This window comes from Typopeltis vanoorti, chromosome 13, assembly GCF_054136105.1.
Source record: "Typopeltis vanoorti isolate ZY-2024b chromosome 13, IOZ_Tvanoo_1.0, whole genome shotgun sequence".
In the NCBI taxonomy this organism is placed as follows: Eukaryota; Metazoa; Arthropoda; class Arachnida; order Uropygi; family Thelyphonidae; genus Typopeltis; species Typopeltis vanoorti.
The window spans coordinates 74,541,473-74,558,172 of NC_143561.1; the positions used below are offsets into that span (position 1 = coordinate 74,541,473).

A 16,700-nucleotide genomic window follows, 5' to 3' on the forward strand; every position below is an offset into this window, starting at 1 on the left:
AGTCCCCCTTCCATCCTTTCAATGTGTCCAAAATATTTTAACTTTCTTCTGTCAATATCGTTAACCCTCTCATGCACCAATTTCTGAAATGGTGATTAAAAAACCAATAGTAGCCGTCCACCACAGTGGACATGTGCATGAGAGGGTTAAGGAGCCTTAAAGTTCTACTGATCTTTTCTAACACCCATTCATTTGTATGCCTTTCAGTATATGATATCCTCAACAGCCTTCTGTAACACCACATCTCAAAAGCAGATATTCGTTTCTTATCTGACTTCTTTAGGTTCCAAGTCTCGCATCCATAAGTCACTGTTGGAAAAACAACTGCATCCAAAATCCTCAACTTTGTTCCCATGCAGATAGATCCATCCTTCCAGATTTTAGACAAGTCTCTGACTTCTGACATCTTCTGAACAGCAATTCTTCACATTAATAATGGATCCCAGGTACTTAAACTTGCTGACTTCCTCAATTCTTTCTCCATTAAGGTACACTTGTTTCTCAAAAGCTTCCCTGTATGTATTTCCTTTGAGAACCATAATCTTTGTCTTGCTAGGATTGAGTTGAAGTCCTCTGTTATTAATGATTTTATTAACTTTGTCAAGAATTAGTCCTAGTTCTTCCTTGTCATTACAAAGGAGTACTGTAAACTGTGTTTTTTTTTTTTTTTTTATTCTATCAACTGCTGTGCCATTGTAATACTTTCTAGCCTATATTAAATGACTGTTATCTTGTCGTAGTCATAGTTTTTTTCTTTATCCTTATTCATATATAACACATATGCTATATTGTTGTCATTCGTAATATATCACTTTATCTCTTTACTTTATATCGATTTCTAATTTCTCTTAGGGGTTTTTCTCTATAGACTTATTAATCTTACTTCCAGTTTCTCGTAGACAGGCTTATACGTTGGTTATGCATTTCTAAATAACTTAGGGAATTGAAACAATGTAGATCCGAATAGGTTGAGGGCAAGGGGATGAAGAAAAAGTTGGTGTAAAATAAAGCACAAATGTGTTTATAAGATCAATGCATCTGCTCTAATGAAAGCTCATAGAGTAGCAGAAAAAAACGAATTAACCGATATATATGTGCGTGTGCTAATATAGTACATAATCCAAACAGAGACATGGGATGGAAAGTCCAAATAATTGCTGATCATCTGAAAAGTATAAATTTTATATATCACTTGAGAATGATTTTTTGTAAATATATGAAGAGGATATCTTAGCAAAATGTGCAAAAAGAACTAACAAAAGTCATCTTACTTTGTATGGATATAATAGATCCTGGTAAAAAGTTTTTATTTTCAAAATTTATTTATTTTTTAATGTGACTCCCACCCACAAAAAGTTGTAAAGCATGGGTGAGCTATTTAGATGAGGCATTTACTCACTTTAAAATACATTGAAATAAACCCTGAAAATTTAAAAGTTTTCAGGGTTTAAATAGCATTCATGAAATTACTTGGGGGGGGGTTGCAAAAACTGTATCATGAAGTAAATATCACATTGATTACCTGTCTGCATTTGTTATCTTTATCCTTTCTAGAATGTACCCTTGGTGGGTAGTACAACATGCTATTTTAGCCTTCTTATTCTTAATGTGCTTTTATGCTTTGGGTGGACTAAGGATTTTAATTATTTTTTATATATATTGTATTTATTTTTTATATGGCCTAGAAACTCTGTTCTAGAGATCAAACAGAATTTTTGAGCCACTTCAGGTCTCCAGTAAGCAAGAAAACTGTGTCATATTAGGCAATGAAATCTCTCGACTGAAAGCGATCACAGACATCCGTGGCTAGGTTTGAACCCGTGACCTGTTGGTTGGAGAGCAGATATATTAATCACATGGGCCATCCAGGCCAGCTAATTATCAAAGTTGATTTGATTGTTCCTCATATAAGCATACAGAACTTTTCTGAAAAATCTTGATTCACTTGTTATGATTTTTCATGTTCTATTGTTGCGTTGGCGTTGGTGTAGATGATGATGATGGTAGTTGCAGTTCATTATTGTTGGTGGATTTGAGTGGTGGAGACGGAGAGTTGTGAAGTAGGTGCTCTCCCTTGATGAGTCTTTGGACTCCCTGGAGGTGTCACGTAATAATAATAATAAATAATAATAATAATAAGTTAAAATTGGTTTGAACACAGTCTTGTATACAGCTAATTTAGTGTTCCGACTAATTTCTTTCTTATTCCATATGAATTTATTCAATTGATTTCCCACGATACCAGCTTTGCTGATTCTGTTGTCTATTTCTATATTTAGTTTACCATCTTCAGTAAAAATTGTGCCTAAGTAGCTGAAATGTTTTACTTGTTCCACAGGTTCTCCATTCACAACACAGTTGACATTTTCAATGATTCTGCCTATTTTCATTGTCTTTGTCTTTTTATTGCTGACCTTCATACCATATCTATTACAACAGCTATTCAATTTAGTCAGCGAATCTTGCAGACTTGTAGCGGATTTATTTAGAAGTATAACATCATCCGCATAAAGCAAAGAGCTGACATTAACATCTCCCATTTTGATATCAGGTTTAATACCACATTCCTTCATAATGTGATCCATATAGATAATGAATAACAGAGGGGATAATGTACATCCTTGTCTCACACCAGATTTAACATTAAACCATCTTCCTGTACTTCCTTCAATTCTAACTGCTGACTCACAACTCAAATAAAGACTAAGTATTGCTTGATATAATGCCGCATTGACACCATATAACTGCTGCGTATTGAATAGCTTCTCTCTTGGCACCTTGTCATATGCCTTTTCCAAATCGACAAAACTTAAATACAGATCTTTGTTATATTCCATGCTTTCTCGACTATTTGTCGTAAAGTGAAGATCTGATCCTGACAGCCTCTATTTGGCCTGAATCCAGCTTGTTCTTCACCAAGCTTTTCTTCCACAATTCTTCTCAACTGTTTCTCAAGTATACTTGCATAGATCTTGCCAGGAGCACTCAGTAGGGAAATACCTCTGTAATTCTCACATTCAGTTTTATTTCCCTTTTTATATATGGGTACTATGAGAGCTCTACTCCAATCAACGGGAATTCGTCCCTCTGTCCAGGCTTTCTGAATTATGCAGTGCAGCCACTGTAAGACTCTTATACCACCATACTTCAGCATTTCTGGTCGAATATCATCTACTCCTGCTGCCTTTCCACATTTCAAGCCTTTGATGGCTTTTTCTACTTCAAGTATGGATATGTATTCCTGACTGCATGCCTGGTCAGTGTTTTTTATCACTGTGCTGTCATCACTGCTTGTTTCATTTAGCAGTTTTTCAAAGTAATTACTCCACACTTCAAGGATATCTTTTTCTCCTGTTTTCATTTCACCTTTATCATCTCTAATTCCTTTTACAGCACTCTTTCCTCCATTCCTAAGCTTCTTCAACAACCTCCAGAATATTTTGCCACCTTCTTGATATTTATTTTCTATATTCTTGCCAAAGTCCTCCCATGACTTTTGTTTAGCTAGTTTTACACACTGTTTAGCTTTCTTACATTTGTCTCTGTATTCTGTAAGAGTAAAAGCTGACTTATTTGCCAGGAACTTTTGATATGCTTTCTTCTTTTCCTTCACTGCCTCTTTAACTTCCTGTGTCCACCAGGGAGTTCTGATTTTTTTTTATCCTTGCACACAACCTCACCACATGCCTCTCGTGCAGAATCAATCAATGTTTCCTTCAGAGTTTGCCACTGAATCTCCAAGGTTTGATTCCTGTTCTCAAACTCTTTCAATTTCTTTTCAATAATATTTCTGTATTTTAGTCTACAGTTCACATCTGAGAGCTGCTCAACTTTTATTCGCTTTAAAACTTTCTTACATGTTATTCTTTTCAATATGAAATTCAATTTTATCCTGCTCAAGACTAAATAGTGATCACTTCCAATTTCAAATCCTCTGTACACTCTGGTGTCCTGCACCAGGGAGAAAACATCACTATCAACAATAACACAGTCAATGAGACTTTTCTTATTCCTAGCCTCTTCTCTCCATGTGAATTTGTGCACATTTTTATGTTGGAACATGGTGTTAGTAATAACCAGTCCATGTCCTGAGCAGAAATCCAACAGATATTTGCCATTATTATTAGCTTTGCTCTTTTCTCCAAATTTTCCCAAAATATTTTTGTATGTCTCACAATCATTTCCTACTCTACTATTTAGATCCCCAACAAGGACCAACTTTTCCTTTTTCATTGTGTCAGTTGCTTTTTCTAAAGCCTCAAAAAATTCCTCCACTTCTACCTTAGTAGAACCTTCTGTGGGACCATAGGCACAAATAAGTCTCATTGTCCAGTTCCCCATTCTCATATTTGCCCACATTACTCTACTTGAGACTGACTGCCATTCAAGAAGATTAACCTCGTATTTTGTGTTGAATACTATGGCTACTCCTTCTTTTCTTTGATTGTCATTGCCTGAATATAACATTTTGTATTTATTGCTCAGAAAGATCTCACCGGTTTTGGTCTTTTTTGTTTCAGTCACCCCTATTATGTCGATCTGGCACTTATCTAATTCTTCAGCTAGCTCCATTTCTTTGCCATTCAGGCTTCTTACGTTGATAGTACCGATCTTTAACTCTGGTGATGTTGAGTTGGGGTTTGTTTTCAGATTTGTTCCAGTAGCTGACTTTTCGCTGTTCGCCCTGGTTCCCTGGCTAAAACAACGGGGGCCTTGTTTAACCGGGCGACGCCCCAGCCGGCATGAAATTTTGTCATGTTGTACCATCATTTTTTATTTTGGTTTAACCAATAAGAATACAATTTAGTCGGCTAAACCTGGGATATCTAGATATCCGAATATAAATTAGATTATATTTTAATAGATATTTCCGATATTTCGACAATGTCACATTGCCATTTTCTAAAGGAACTTACAAAAAGGCAGGTGCACACAGGCAATAACAATACAGTCACTGTATTGTTATTGCCTGTGTGCACCTGCCTTTTTGTACAGGCAATAACAATACACACAGGCAATAACAATACAGTCACTGTATTGTTATTGCCTGTGTGTACCTGCCTTTTTGTAAGTTCCTTTAGAAAATGGCAATGTGACATTGTCGAAATATCGGAAATATCTATTAAAATATAATCTAATTTATATTCGGATCTACGTTGTTTCAATTCCCTAAGTTATTTAGAAATTACTTCCAGTTTATTCCCTTTTTGTCCTATTCTGAAGTACTCCCCCCTTGTGCCTGGGATATCTAGATATTTATTTGAATTTCAAGACTGTGCCTCAGGAGTTCCCCTTATGACACAAGAAAGCATTAATACCCTAGTTGAACAAATAACTTATTCATATCTTAACTTAGACACAGTTTGTAGTCATGGCCTAAATTTCTATATGAACTTAAATAAACAATAACTTCTGGGTTTCCCACCGTACAGGTCCGAATTAGTTTTATTTGGGATCAGTGCATTGCAAAAAGATTAAACTGAGACAGAATCATTATTACTAATAAACAATCAAAATTTAATTACTGGTCAGATAGTTATATACAATACATGAAATTAATACTTCATTCACCTTAGAAATTCTTAGTCTTGAATATATTATCAGGTATAATCCGTAATGAACTCTCTCATGCCCTCTCAATAAAATCACAGTTGGTATATTATATATATCACAAAATTTTCAGACTTTTCACATATAACAAGCAAATATTCTAGGTGCAAATAACAATCATAATTAGCCTTTATACATGCACCATGCATACATTATATATCTCTTAGATTCTCACTCCTTAATTTAAGAACTTAGTTATGAGACTGGTAGGATGTTTGAAACAGAAAACAATGAGTGAGTCGATTCCCTTTGGGCTTATTTTGGTGTTTATACAAATTTTAAACATAGGAAGCATAGATATATTTTATACAAGGTATTTAAGGTTTGTTCCTACAGTAAAAATCGATGTATTAGAGGTATTATTATTTCTTGTAACATAGTTTTTACAGTACCGTATCACCAGCATACCTCAGATTACTGATCAATCTACTTCCTATCGTAATTCCTGTCTTGAACTTATCCAATGTTTCACGCATGATGCCCTCGCATATATACTAAACAAGTGAGGAGAAAGTAAACATCCTTGCCTAACTCCTTTTCCCCCTTGAAGCCAATCAGTCAATCCAATACCTATTCTTATCATGGCTTCTTGCTCCCTGTACAAGTTGGCTATCAACCTGAAAGTGTGTTGAGGAAAACCCATTGTTTTCATTTCTCCCCACAATTTCACATGCTCAACACAGTGAAAAGCTTTAGAGTAGTCTAAGAAACACATTACCAGAGGGAGTATGAATTCTTTTATATTTTTGTGATTTAGTGGGATCTAAAGATCTGTAGATGGAACAGTCTCCAAGAATGATATCATTTTCTTATTGTATTCAGTAGCACTTCCCTTGTCAGCTCTGGTGATGACTATGCTGTTATCTTTATGTATTTTTGGAGGATTGATCTAGCAAGATGATAAATTTCTTTTAGGTGAAGATCTAGGAATGGAATTGGCAACATCAAGCCACTTAAAACTAGCTACTCTTATCTGCTCCACTAAAGACTAACTCCCTCATTTCTGTTTCAGGTGCATAGAGTTCCTTGTTCTTGCAAGTTGGCCTACTATGGATAGACAGAAAAATCAGCTCCCATCAAAAATAAAAAATTCCTCTGCAGTCATGACTATGGTCACTCTGATCTTCTAGACCATTCTCTGAATATAGCTCACAGAATAAGGAAAAAACCACCATGCTCCAGCACAGTAAATTTAGAAGAGAATGACTGGTTTTAGAATCTATGTACTAATATTTATTTAGTACAGTAATTTAAAACATTACAAACATAGAGAATTAAATTGTTTTATTTCTTTGTAAAAACCGTATTAACAGTAGTTTGGTCTATCATCAAGATTTTCAATATATCACAGGTAATATACCATTGGAACTACAATTTGAACAGTGTTGTTGTGGCACTGGTGTTATTTAAACCATGGTAACTAAAATTTGTGCATGTTGAAACCATGCAAAGTGAGGATGGCCTTGTAGTTGATTGTTTTATGTTTTACACATCACAAATTTCATCTTAATTGGAGAAAATTACAAAAAAATTTACTATTTTGTAATTGTACTTGAGAATAGTATATTAGATGTGTGTGTTTGTTTGTTCTTGATAGGAATTTGATTTTTTTTTTTTTTTTAACTTCAGAATTATTTGTGTTGCAGCAATTAGATACTGTGAAAAATGTCACCACATAAAACCAGACAGAGCTCATCATTGTTCGGTATGTGGAGTGTAAGTATTTACTTTCTTTCCAACTTCTTTATTTATGCCTTTAAATGACTTTTTCAAGTAGCCTTACCTTCATCAGTATCAGTGATGTCTTTTCGTTGGAATGCACAAGAAACCTTTTTATATAGACTTTTCAACCAAACATGAAGCAGTTAGTCTCCTATGGGGAGTGGCAGTTTATTCTTCCAGAAACTCGTCTTTTTCATTCTACAAAACAAATAATTGGTTAAACTCTTATTCATACATGCAACGTATGAATAAGAGTTTAACATACGTGCAATGAGCACGTTATCTAGATTAACTGCTCTGTCACCACATTAATTTATATGAAACCAGGTTACACACTATCGAGTCTCATACATTAAGATGAAAACTTTTGTTTAGAACTTCATTCCTTTATAAGTAAACAAATCTGGAAATTTCTTCTATTTTGAAAATAGAGAATAGGTAGAACTCCTTTAGTCCTGCCTAACTTTGGGAATTGATCAGTTGGCCTCTAGATCAGGACTTCATGGTAAAAAATATGGCACAGTTGCTTCTATTCCTAAACCCTGACTGGTATAATATTGTCTGAAATAGTGCGATTTCTATGGGCAGGTTTACTTCTTTCAACTAACTCAGAAACTGGCTTAAAACAGGTCTAGAAAAATTTTCTTTAATCATCAACAACAAGGATCAAACCTATTATCTCTCTTCTGGATCTAGTACTGAGGAAACAAAGTTACTACATTATTACTGGCATTTATAATTTCATCCTTTATAATATAACACATCTCTGGAATGCGAAATAATTTTATTATACTCAATAAGGATTTAGATAGACTTTCTCTTGTTATAATGCTTTTGAACTCAGTAGTCACTTTTCTCTGAAATTCACTCTGCTAGTGTACGTTGCTTATTATATGAATCTCTCCACACATTCATAGACTCTTAATAGGTTAGATAATTGGACTAGCCAAAAAAATTGAGCAACTTTACTTAGTTGCTACACAGCTGTCAAGAGAGAGGATTCTGTAAGATGCTAATTTTGTTACCAGAATTTTTTTTTTTAATTATCAAGTCCTGGCATCTACCTTCAGGGGATATACATGATCTTGTGATAATACTACATGAAAGGCTACATCATTACTAACTTCTGATCAACAATTTTCCTCCAAATCAATTTATCTGTCAAGACTCCAACATAATCAGATTTTATATTTCTGTCTTCTAATGCACTTTTTGCAATATCAATCCATCTACATATCGGTCTTGCTCTGGGTCTTTTTCCTGCTAATCTGGCAAATACACTTGTTTTGCTAATCCTTCCTCTCCCATTCTAATTAAGTGACCATACTACCTGAGATTAGTTCTACTAACACATTCCTGAATGTTAACAATGGCAAGTTCTTTCCTAATATCCTCATTTTTAATGTGATATTGCCATTGATGCCATCTGTTGGCTCCACTGATCTTACTCTGAACTCTCATATCAGACGTCTCCAGTCTTTGATCAAGTGTTTTATTTCTAACCCAGTTCTCAGATCCATTAGTTAAAATCAGTTTGAATACTGTCTTGTATAAAACTATACAGTGTTCTCTCTCTCTCTCTCTCCATATAAATTTATTCAGTTAATTTCCTACTATACCAGCTTTACTAATTCTGTTGTCTATTTCCATATATAATTTACCATCTTCACTAAAAATTGTGCCTATATAACTGAAATGTTTTACTTGTTCATTCAGGATACAGTTGAGGTTTTCAGTGTTTCTGCCTATTTTCATTGTCTTTATCTTTTTATTGCTGATTTTCACACCAAATTTATTACAACAGTTATTCAATTTATTTAGAATCTTGTAGACTTGTGCTGTATTTAGAAGTATAGCATCTAAATAAAATAATGAGCTAAGATTAACATTGCCAATTTTGATATCAGATTTAATATTGCTTTCCTTCATAATATGATCCATACAGATAATGAATAACAGTAGAGATAATATACATCCTTGTTGCACACTTGACTTAGCATCAGACATCTTCTTGTACCTCCTTCAATTCTAACTGCTGATTTACAACTCAAATAGAGACTGTGTGTATATATATATATATATATATATATTTATATTTGAGGCCATTTGGTGTGAGATTGTGGCTAGCAGAACTAAATATACAATTGGGTGCTGCTATAGACCAGGTGATGGAAAAGATGGTGGTGACAGTATGCACAAGCAAATAGAAGAAATGGGTGGAAGGAGGGTGATTATTATGGGAGATTTCAACTATGGTCGCATTGATTGGAGTGAGGAGAGGACACACGGGAGGAAGGAACTGGATTTTATGCGGTTATTAAGGGATAACTATCTGCGACAGCATGTAATGGAAAATACTAGGGGTCAGAGAGTGCTTGACCTAGTAATTACATCTGAGGATTTGGCTGTAACAAATATGACCACATTGCCACCAATCGGTGAGAGTGATCATAGGGTCTTAACTTGGGAGGTGGCTAAAGGTGTAGAATTTTCAATTAAGACAGGGTACATGTGGAATTATCGGGCTGGAAAGTATGACAAGCTTAGGAGTTTGATTGGTTCAGTGCCATGGCATGTACAACTGCAAGGACTAGAAGTTGATAGTGCATGGGAGGTAGTTAAGAAGTGCTTGCATGAAGCAATGGCTGACTGTATACCTAGAGTCCGAATAATAAATCAAGTAGGGGTTAAATGGATGAATAACACCATTAAGCTTGAGTTGCAAAAAAAGAAACAACTATGGAGGGAATTTAAGGAGAAGGGTGACCGGCAGGCACATGAACGGTATAAAGCACAGGCCAGAAGGGTGACGAGTGTGGTAAGAAAAGCAAAAAAGGATTACGAAAGAACATTGGCCATGCAGGCTAAAGAGAATCCTAAACAGTTTTTTAGATATGTAGCAAGTAAAAGGAAAAATGTACATGGCAGATTGATTTTAAAGAATGCCGATGGTAGGGAGGTAACTGAATCAGTTGAGATAGTTGAGTTACTGAGTGAGCACTTTGCAAAAGTATATCATCCAGGTGGTGACATTGCAGAAACGAATAAACCAGTAGATTATACGGGAATTGTGGTTAATGAAGTGGAGGTGAGTAGTCTATTGCATAACCTCAATGTCAATACATCTGTGGGATTGGATGGTATACCAGCTCGTGTTGTACGAGAAGCAGCTAAAGAATTGTCAGTACCCTTGACCATTTTGTTTAATTTGAGTCTCGGGTCTGGGTTAGTCCCGAGCGGGTGGAAAGAGGGGAAAATAGTTTCACTGCATAAAGGTGGTTCCAAGACTGCTGTAGTAAATTACCGACCGATTAGCATATCAGGAATCATTGTCAAGGTCTTAGAGAAAATAGTCAAAAGGAAAATACAAGATTGGATAGAAGAAAATGGGATACTGTATCGGGGACAGCATGGTTTTGTGAAGGGTAGGTCATGCCTCAGTAACTTGCTCACGTATTATAACACAGTGACGGCTGAACTGGATAAGGGTAATGGGTTTATGGTGATTCTACTGGACCTTGCCAAGGCCTTTGATAGGATTCCACATGGAATTCTAATCAGTAAATTGCAGCATATGGGAATGGACATAGGGTTGGTGAGATGGATAGGAGGGTGGTTGACGGAGAGATATCAGAGAGTGGTTTACTCGGGAGTAGGGTCCACAAGACGGCCTGTGACTAGTGGTGTGCCACAAGGATCTGTTCTTGGACCACTGCTGTTTAATTTGTTCATAAATGATATAGGAAATGATCTGAGAGGAACAGTTCATTTGTTTGTGGATGATGCGAAGTTGGGTAGGGCAATAGTGAATGCAGATGACGTCAAAATTTTGCAGGATGATTTGGATAGATTGGAGGTCTGAGCTAAGGAGAATGGATGTCAGTTTAATGTGGCAAAATGTAAGGTTATGCATTTTGGGGTGAAAAGATTGGCGGCAGTTTACTGCATTGGTGGAACCGTGCTCCAGGAAATTGATGAGGCACGAGATTTAGGAGTGTTGGTAGATAAGGAATTGAAATTTAGGGGACACATTGCAAAAGTGACCAAAACACCTCATCAAATCACTTGGTTGCTGAAGAATACGATGACAAGCAGAGACAAGCAGGTTATTGTTCCTCTGTATCGAGCCTTGATAAGACCCCATCTAGACTACTGTGCTCAGATTTGGTCACCTAGGTTTCTTCTTGATGGGGAGGAGGTGGAGAGGATCCAGAGGCGAGTGACCAAGATGATAGCAGGTCTGTGGAATGAACCGTATGAGAACAGGTTGAGGATTTGTGGGTTGCAAAAATTGGTTGATAGGCGGAGGAGGGAAGATATGATTGAGACATTCAAATTACTGAAGGGTTTCTATAAAATTAATTCAGAAGATATTTTTGAGAACAGGGCTGGTTGTGGGAGGACTAGGGGACATCCATGGAAACTGGGCAAAAGTGTGGTTAGTGGAGGTGTTAGAGCTGGGTTCTTTACTTTTAGAGTGGTGTATGAGTGGAGTGCGCTCCCTGAGTCTGTGGTGGATGCTGTGACAGTGAATGAGTTTAAGGCGAGGTATGATAGATACTGTATGAATGTCAAATAGTTGTGATGAATATGATTTGGGGCCTCCCTCGATGAGTCCAATGACTCCCTGGAGTTGCCCGTAATAATAGTAATATAATGTCCCACTTATGCATATAACTAGCAATTTGAAGTTTTTCTCTTGGCACCTTATCATGCCTTTTCCAGATAACAAAACTTTTTTATAAATGGGTACTATGAGAGCACTAAGTTGTAAAAGAGGTATACCGTGAGTAGACATATCGATACAAAATTAATAACGGAAATAACTCGCATACAAAGATTATTTAATAGTATAATTTTCGCCTGCGTGTCACAGGCATCTTCAGTACATTAAGCTCAAATTAAACAATAACAGTAGAGATAATATACGATTTCTTTTTGGAATTGTCAGTTATTGTTTAATTTGAGCTTAATGTACTGAAGATGCCTGTGACACACAGGCAAAAATTATACTATTAAATAATCTTTGTACATGAGTTTTTTCCGTTATTAATTTTCTATCGATATGAGAGCACTGTTCCAATCATCTGGAATTTGACCCTCTGACCAATCCTTCTAAATTATGCAATGCAGCCACTGTAAAACTTTTATACCTCTATATTTGAGCATTTCCCAGATGAGTCTTTGACTCCATGAGGTCTTGGGTAATAATAATAATAATTTAATCTCCACCTTTCCACATTTCAGGTTTTTGATGACGTTTTCTACTTCAAGTATCCAGACTGTATTCCTGTTGAGAGTTTTCTACCACCATGGTGACACTGCTGGTTTCATTTAGTAATCTTTCGAAGTAATTACTCCACACATTTAGAATATCCTTATCTTCAGTCACCTTTATGATATCCGAATCCTTTTACAGTACTCTTTACTCCATTTCTGAGCTATTTTCAATAGCCTGAAGAATATTTTACCACCTGATATTTATTTTCTATGTTCTTGCAAAAGTCTTCCCATGACTTTTGTTTAGCTAATTTTACACAATGCTTTGCTTTCTTACGTTTTTTTTTCTTTATTCCCTAAGAGCACAAGCTGATTTACTTGCAAGAAACTTTCGACATGCTTACTTTTTTCCCTTGACTACCTCTTTAACTTCTTGAGTCCACCATGGAGTGCTGATTTTTCTAACCTTTTAGTTTATCTCATTACATGCCTCTCTGGCTGAATAGTTTTTTTAGTGGTTTGCCACTGAACCTCCAAGGTTTGGTTCTTGCTTTCAAACTCTTTCAGTTTTTTGAGTAATGTTTGTGTATTTGAGTCTACAGTTATCATCTGATAGCTGTTCATCTTTGATTCATTTCAAAACTTTCTTACACACCATTCTTTTCAGCATGAAGTTCACTTCCTATTTCAGATCCCCTGTTTACTCTTATGTCCTGAACCAATGGGAAAACATCGCTGTCAACGATAACATAGTCAGTGAGACTTTCTTATTTCTTGTATTTTCTCTCCATGTGAATTTGTGCACATTTTTATTTTGGAACATGATGTTAATAATAACCAGTGTTTTATATATAGCTCTTTGAAAAAGTGCTTAAATGAGGTGGTATCTGAATGTATCCTTAGTGTTCAAAGAATAAATAGGTTGGGAGTGAAATGGATATGCAATCTTATTTTCCTGGTCCCCTAAGGCGTTGATCTCTTCCTTAATAAAGAGATCCACAGGGGTGTGTGTGTGTATAAGAAAGTTAAATCAAATTTGAGAAGCTTTCAGAGGTCAACTCTAGACTTGCTGGTAAGAAAAGGAAAAAGTTTGAAAACAAGAAACAAACCTTGGAAATTCACTAGCAAACTCTGAAGAAAACATTTTATATATATATATATATATATATATATATTTCTTTTTACCAGATCCTCTGTTTTAGACTAGTATAAAAGAATTAACAAAGAAGTTAGATTTAGCATACTTTTGAGTTATGTCTTGTTCATATGTATGTTTCCTGATGACGACCTTAATGTAGAGGTGGTTTTATTTTCTTAATTTGAAAAATGTGTTGGAGCAGTTTCACTTAATTTAAAGTGAAATTACTCCAACATGTGTTTTTGTCTCCATAAATTTACGTGTGGGAAAACCGAAGAAAACGTTGCTTGATTCAGCCAGAGAGACATGTAGTGAGGCTGTCTTCAAGTATAGGAAAATGAGAGCTCCATGGTTGGTTTCAGAATTTAAAGGCAATGAAGGAAAAGAAGAAAGTGGATTGAAAGTTTCTAGCAAGTAAATCAGCATGTGCCCTAAGTGGATGCATAGAAAAATGTAAGAAAGTGAAGCAAAGTTTGCATAAAATTAGTTAAACAAAAGTCATGGGAAGACTGTAAAAACAGAAATAAATATCAGGAAGGTGACAAAATATTCTGAAGGCTAATGAAAAAAAAGCTTCAATATGGAAGAAAGAATATTGTAAAAGGAATCAGATGATAAAGGTGAAATGAAAACTGAAGGATAAAGATATTATAGATGACTTGAGTAATTACTTGAAAAGATTGCTAAATTATTATTCTAAGACCCCGTGGAGTTAGACTCATTTAGGAGGTCCCTTTTGTCATAGACACAGCTCATCATACTGCACCTTAAACACATTGAATTTTTCAGACACCATGCTCTCAGGCAATGCATTCAAATCATTCATACTCTCCATGTAAAAAAAACTTGCTTTTCACTCCCTTGCTGACATCCTCCTTATAGAGATTCTAGGGATAATCTGTCTTTCTCCCTCAATCTCCCACCATTTTATGAAAAACCTCTTCAGTGTTCATCCTATAACAACCCCTTACCAACTGGTACTTCTCTATCATATCATATCTTTTCCTCCTATCAACTAGACTCTGCAGATTGCATTATCTCAACCTTTCTTCATATTCAACATTCAAGAGATCAGAAGCTATTTTGGTCAATTGTTTCTAGATCCTCTCCAAATCTCTTCATCCTTTTGAAAACCAGGTGACCAAATCTCTGCACAGTAGTCCATATGTAGCCTAATCAGAACATTATACAATGGAACCAAATTCTCCTTATTGGCCAGCCTGGTTGGCTGAGTGGTTAGCGTATCCACTCTCCAGCCAAAAGGCTGCGGGTTTGAATCCTGCCTTGGCATGGGTGTTTGTGATTGTCTGTTGAAGTGGTGGTGGTGGTTGGCGTTAGATGCCGTTGGTGGATTTGAGTGGTAGAGACAGAGAGTTATAGAGTAGGTACTCTCCTTCGATGAGTCTTTGGACTCCCTGGAGGTGTCAAATAATAATAAGTCGGTGTCCTCTGCATCATGCGAGAATTTATTGTGTTGCCCTTATAATTTTGACAGTATATCCTCTAAATTTTAGATCCTTATCCACCATGACCCTAAGATCTCTTACTTCCTCCATCTCCAATAACAGCATTTTCATTCCAAAAGTTTTGCTCTCTTCATTTAAAATTTTTTTTCCAGTTGTGGTTTAAATTCTGCAAGAATAATATCGTCTGCATTTAATATCATTGATATTTGTGCCATTTATTTGTAGACCTGGTTCTTGAACCATGAATTTGCATATTTCTTTGAGATATTAAATAAATTTGGTGAGAGTCCACAAACTCTTCATGACTCCTTTTCTACTTTGAATTTGTCTGTTTTTATTCTATTAAATTTGACAGTTGCTTTGGTATCTTTATAATAATTCACGATGAAGGTTTGTGAATGTAACATCTCTGATTTTATGATGTTTATCATTTGCTCCTGTTCATGGAATCGATGCTTTTTTGAAGTCATTAAAACTGCAGTATATAGGTAAGTTATATGCCCAGTACTTTTCAGGTAGGCTCTTAACTATAAAAATATGCTGTATAGTAGACCTTCCAGGTCTGAAGCCTGCTTGATCTTTTCCTATTGTCTCATTCATTAAAGTCTGAATCTGTTTTGAATAATGCATGTGAAGATTGACTTAGCAATGTTGAGTCTATAATTTTCACACCTTCATTTATCTCCCTTTTTGAAAATTGATATTATGATGCTTGTCTTCTAGTCATCTGGAATTTCACAAGTATATAGTATTCGGTTAAAAAAAAAATTCAAGCAGAAAAGTTGATGTCTGTTATTCCACCATATTTCCACAGTTCAGTAGGCAGTTCATTACTAAGTGATGCTGATAAATTCATTTGATTTATTGCATTCAAATTTCTTCTTTTATTATGAATGGTGCTTTTCTCTTTCTGTCTCTTCATTTGTGGTTTTCCGGTCTTCCCTCCAGAAAAGTATCTGGTAATATTCTTTCCAAATTTTTTAAATTTCCTGAATTGTTCAAGTTTCAATATTGTTTTCATCTTTCATTTTTAGTAGTCTGTTTTGTGGTATTTTTGTTAATTCTTTTATAATTTTATATACAGTCTTACTTTCATTCTTTTTGACTACTCTTCACACATTTTTGTTTTTTATTCTAACCAAGTGTATTTTAGCAGATCTGCACATTCTATCTATTTTGTTTTTCAGTATTTTCTAATGTTGCTTATTTTCCTTTGTATTTTCTCTGTTCAAAGTATTTTTTGCAGCTCTTTCTTCTTCTAAAGTTTCCAAAATGTTTGTGGTTATCCACTCGTTATTTGCAGCATTTACCATAACTGCTCTGGCCATTTTACATGTTTTCTACATTGTCAAAGGTTATTTTCTTTAACTCTGTTTCTACTATGTTTCTGTAGTTATTTTGTATAGTTATCTTTTAGTTCAGCAAAAGAGAAAATAAAACAACAGCTAACGCCTTTTTTATTCATGTATAGCGGGGCCGTTTTAGCCCTATCTAACTTTTGTAGACTGAGTGGGCAATTCAATCTCCACTGGTACCCAATCAGA

General features: G+C 35.4%; 1 protein-coding gene across 5 annotated transcripts in view; it reads left to right on the forward strand.

The window, feature by feature from the left end:
* The window catches only part of LOC150100287 (palmitoyltransferase ZDHHC2), a 353,926-nt gene that overhangs the window by 113,142 nt on the left and 224,084 nt on the right, over window positions 1-16,700 (forward strand). For all 5 annotated transcript variants that reach the window (XM_090402380.1, XM_090402379.1, XM_090402381.1 and 2 more), the window contains exon 5: window positions 7,257-7,326. In XM_090402380.1, coding sequence (XP_090258506.1) covers window positions 7,257-7,326 — 70 coding nt within the window. The remainder of the gene's footprint in view (window positions 1-7,256; window positions 7,327-16,700) is intronic.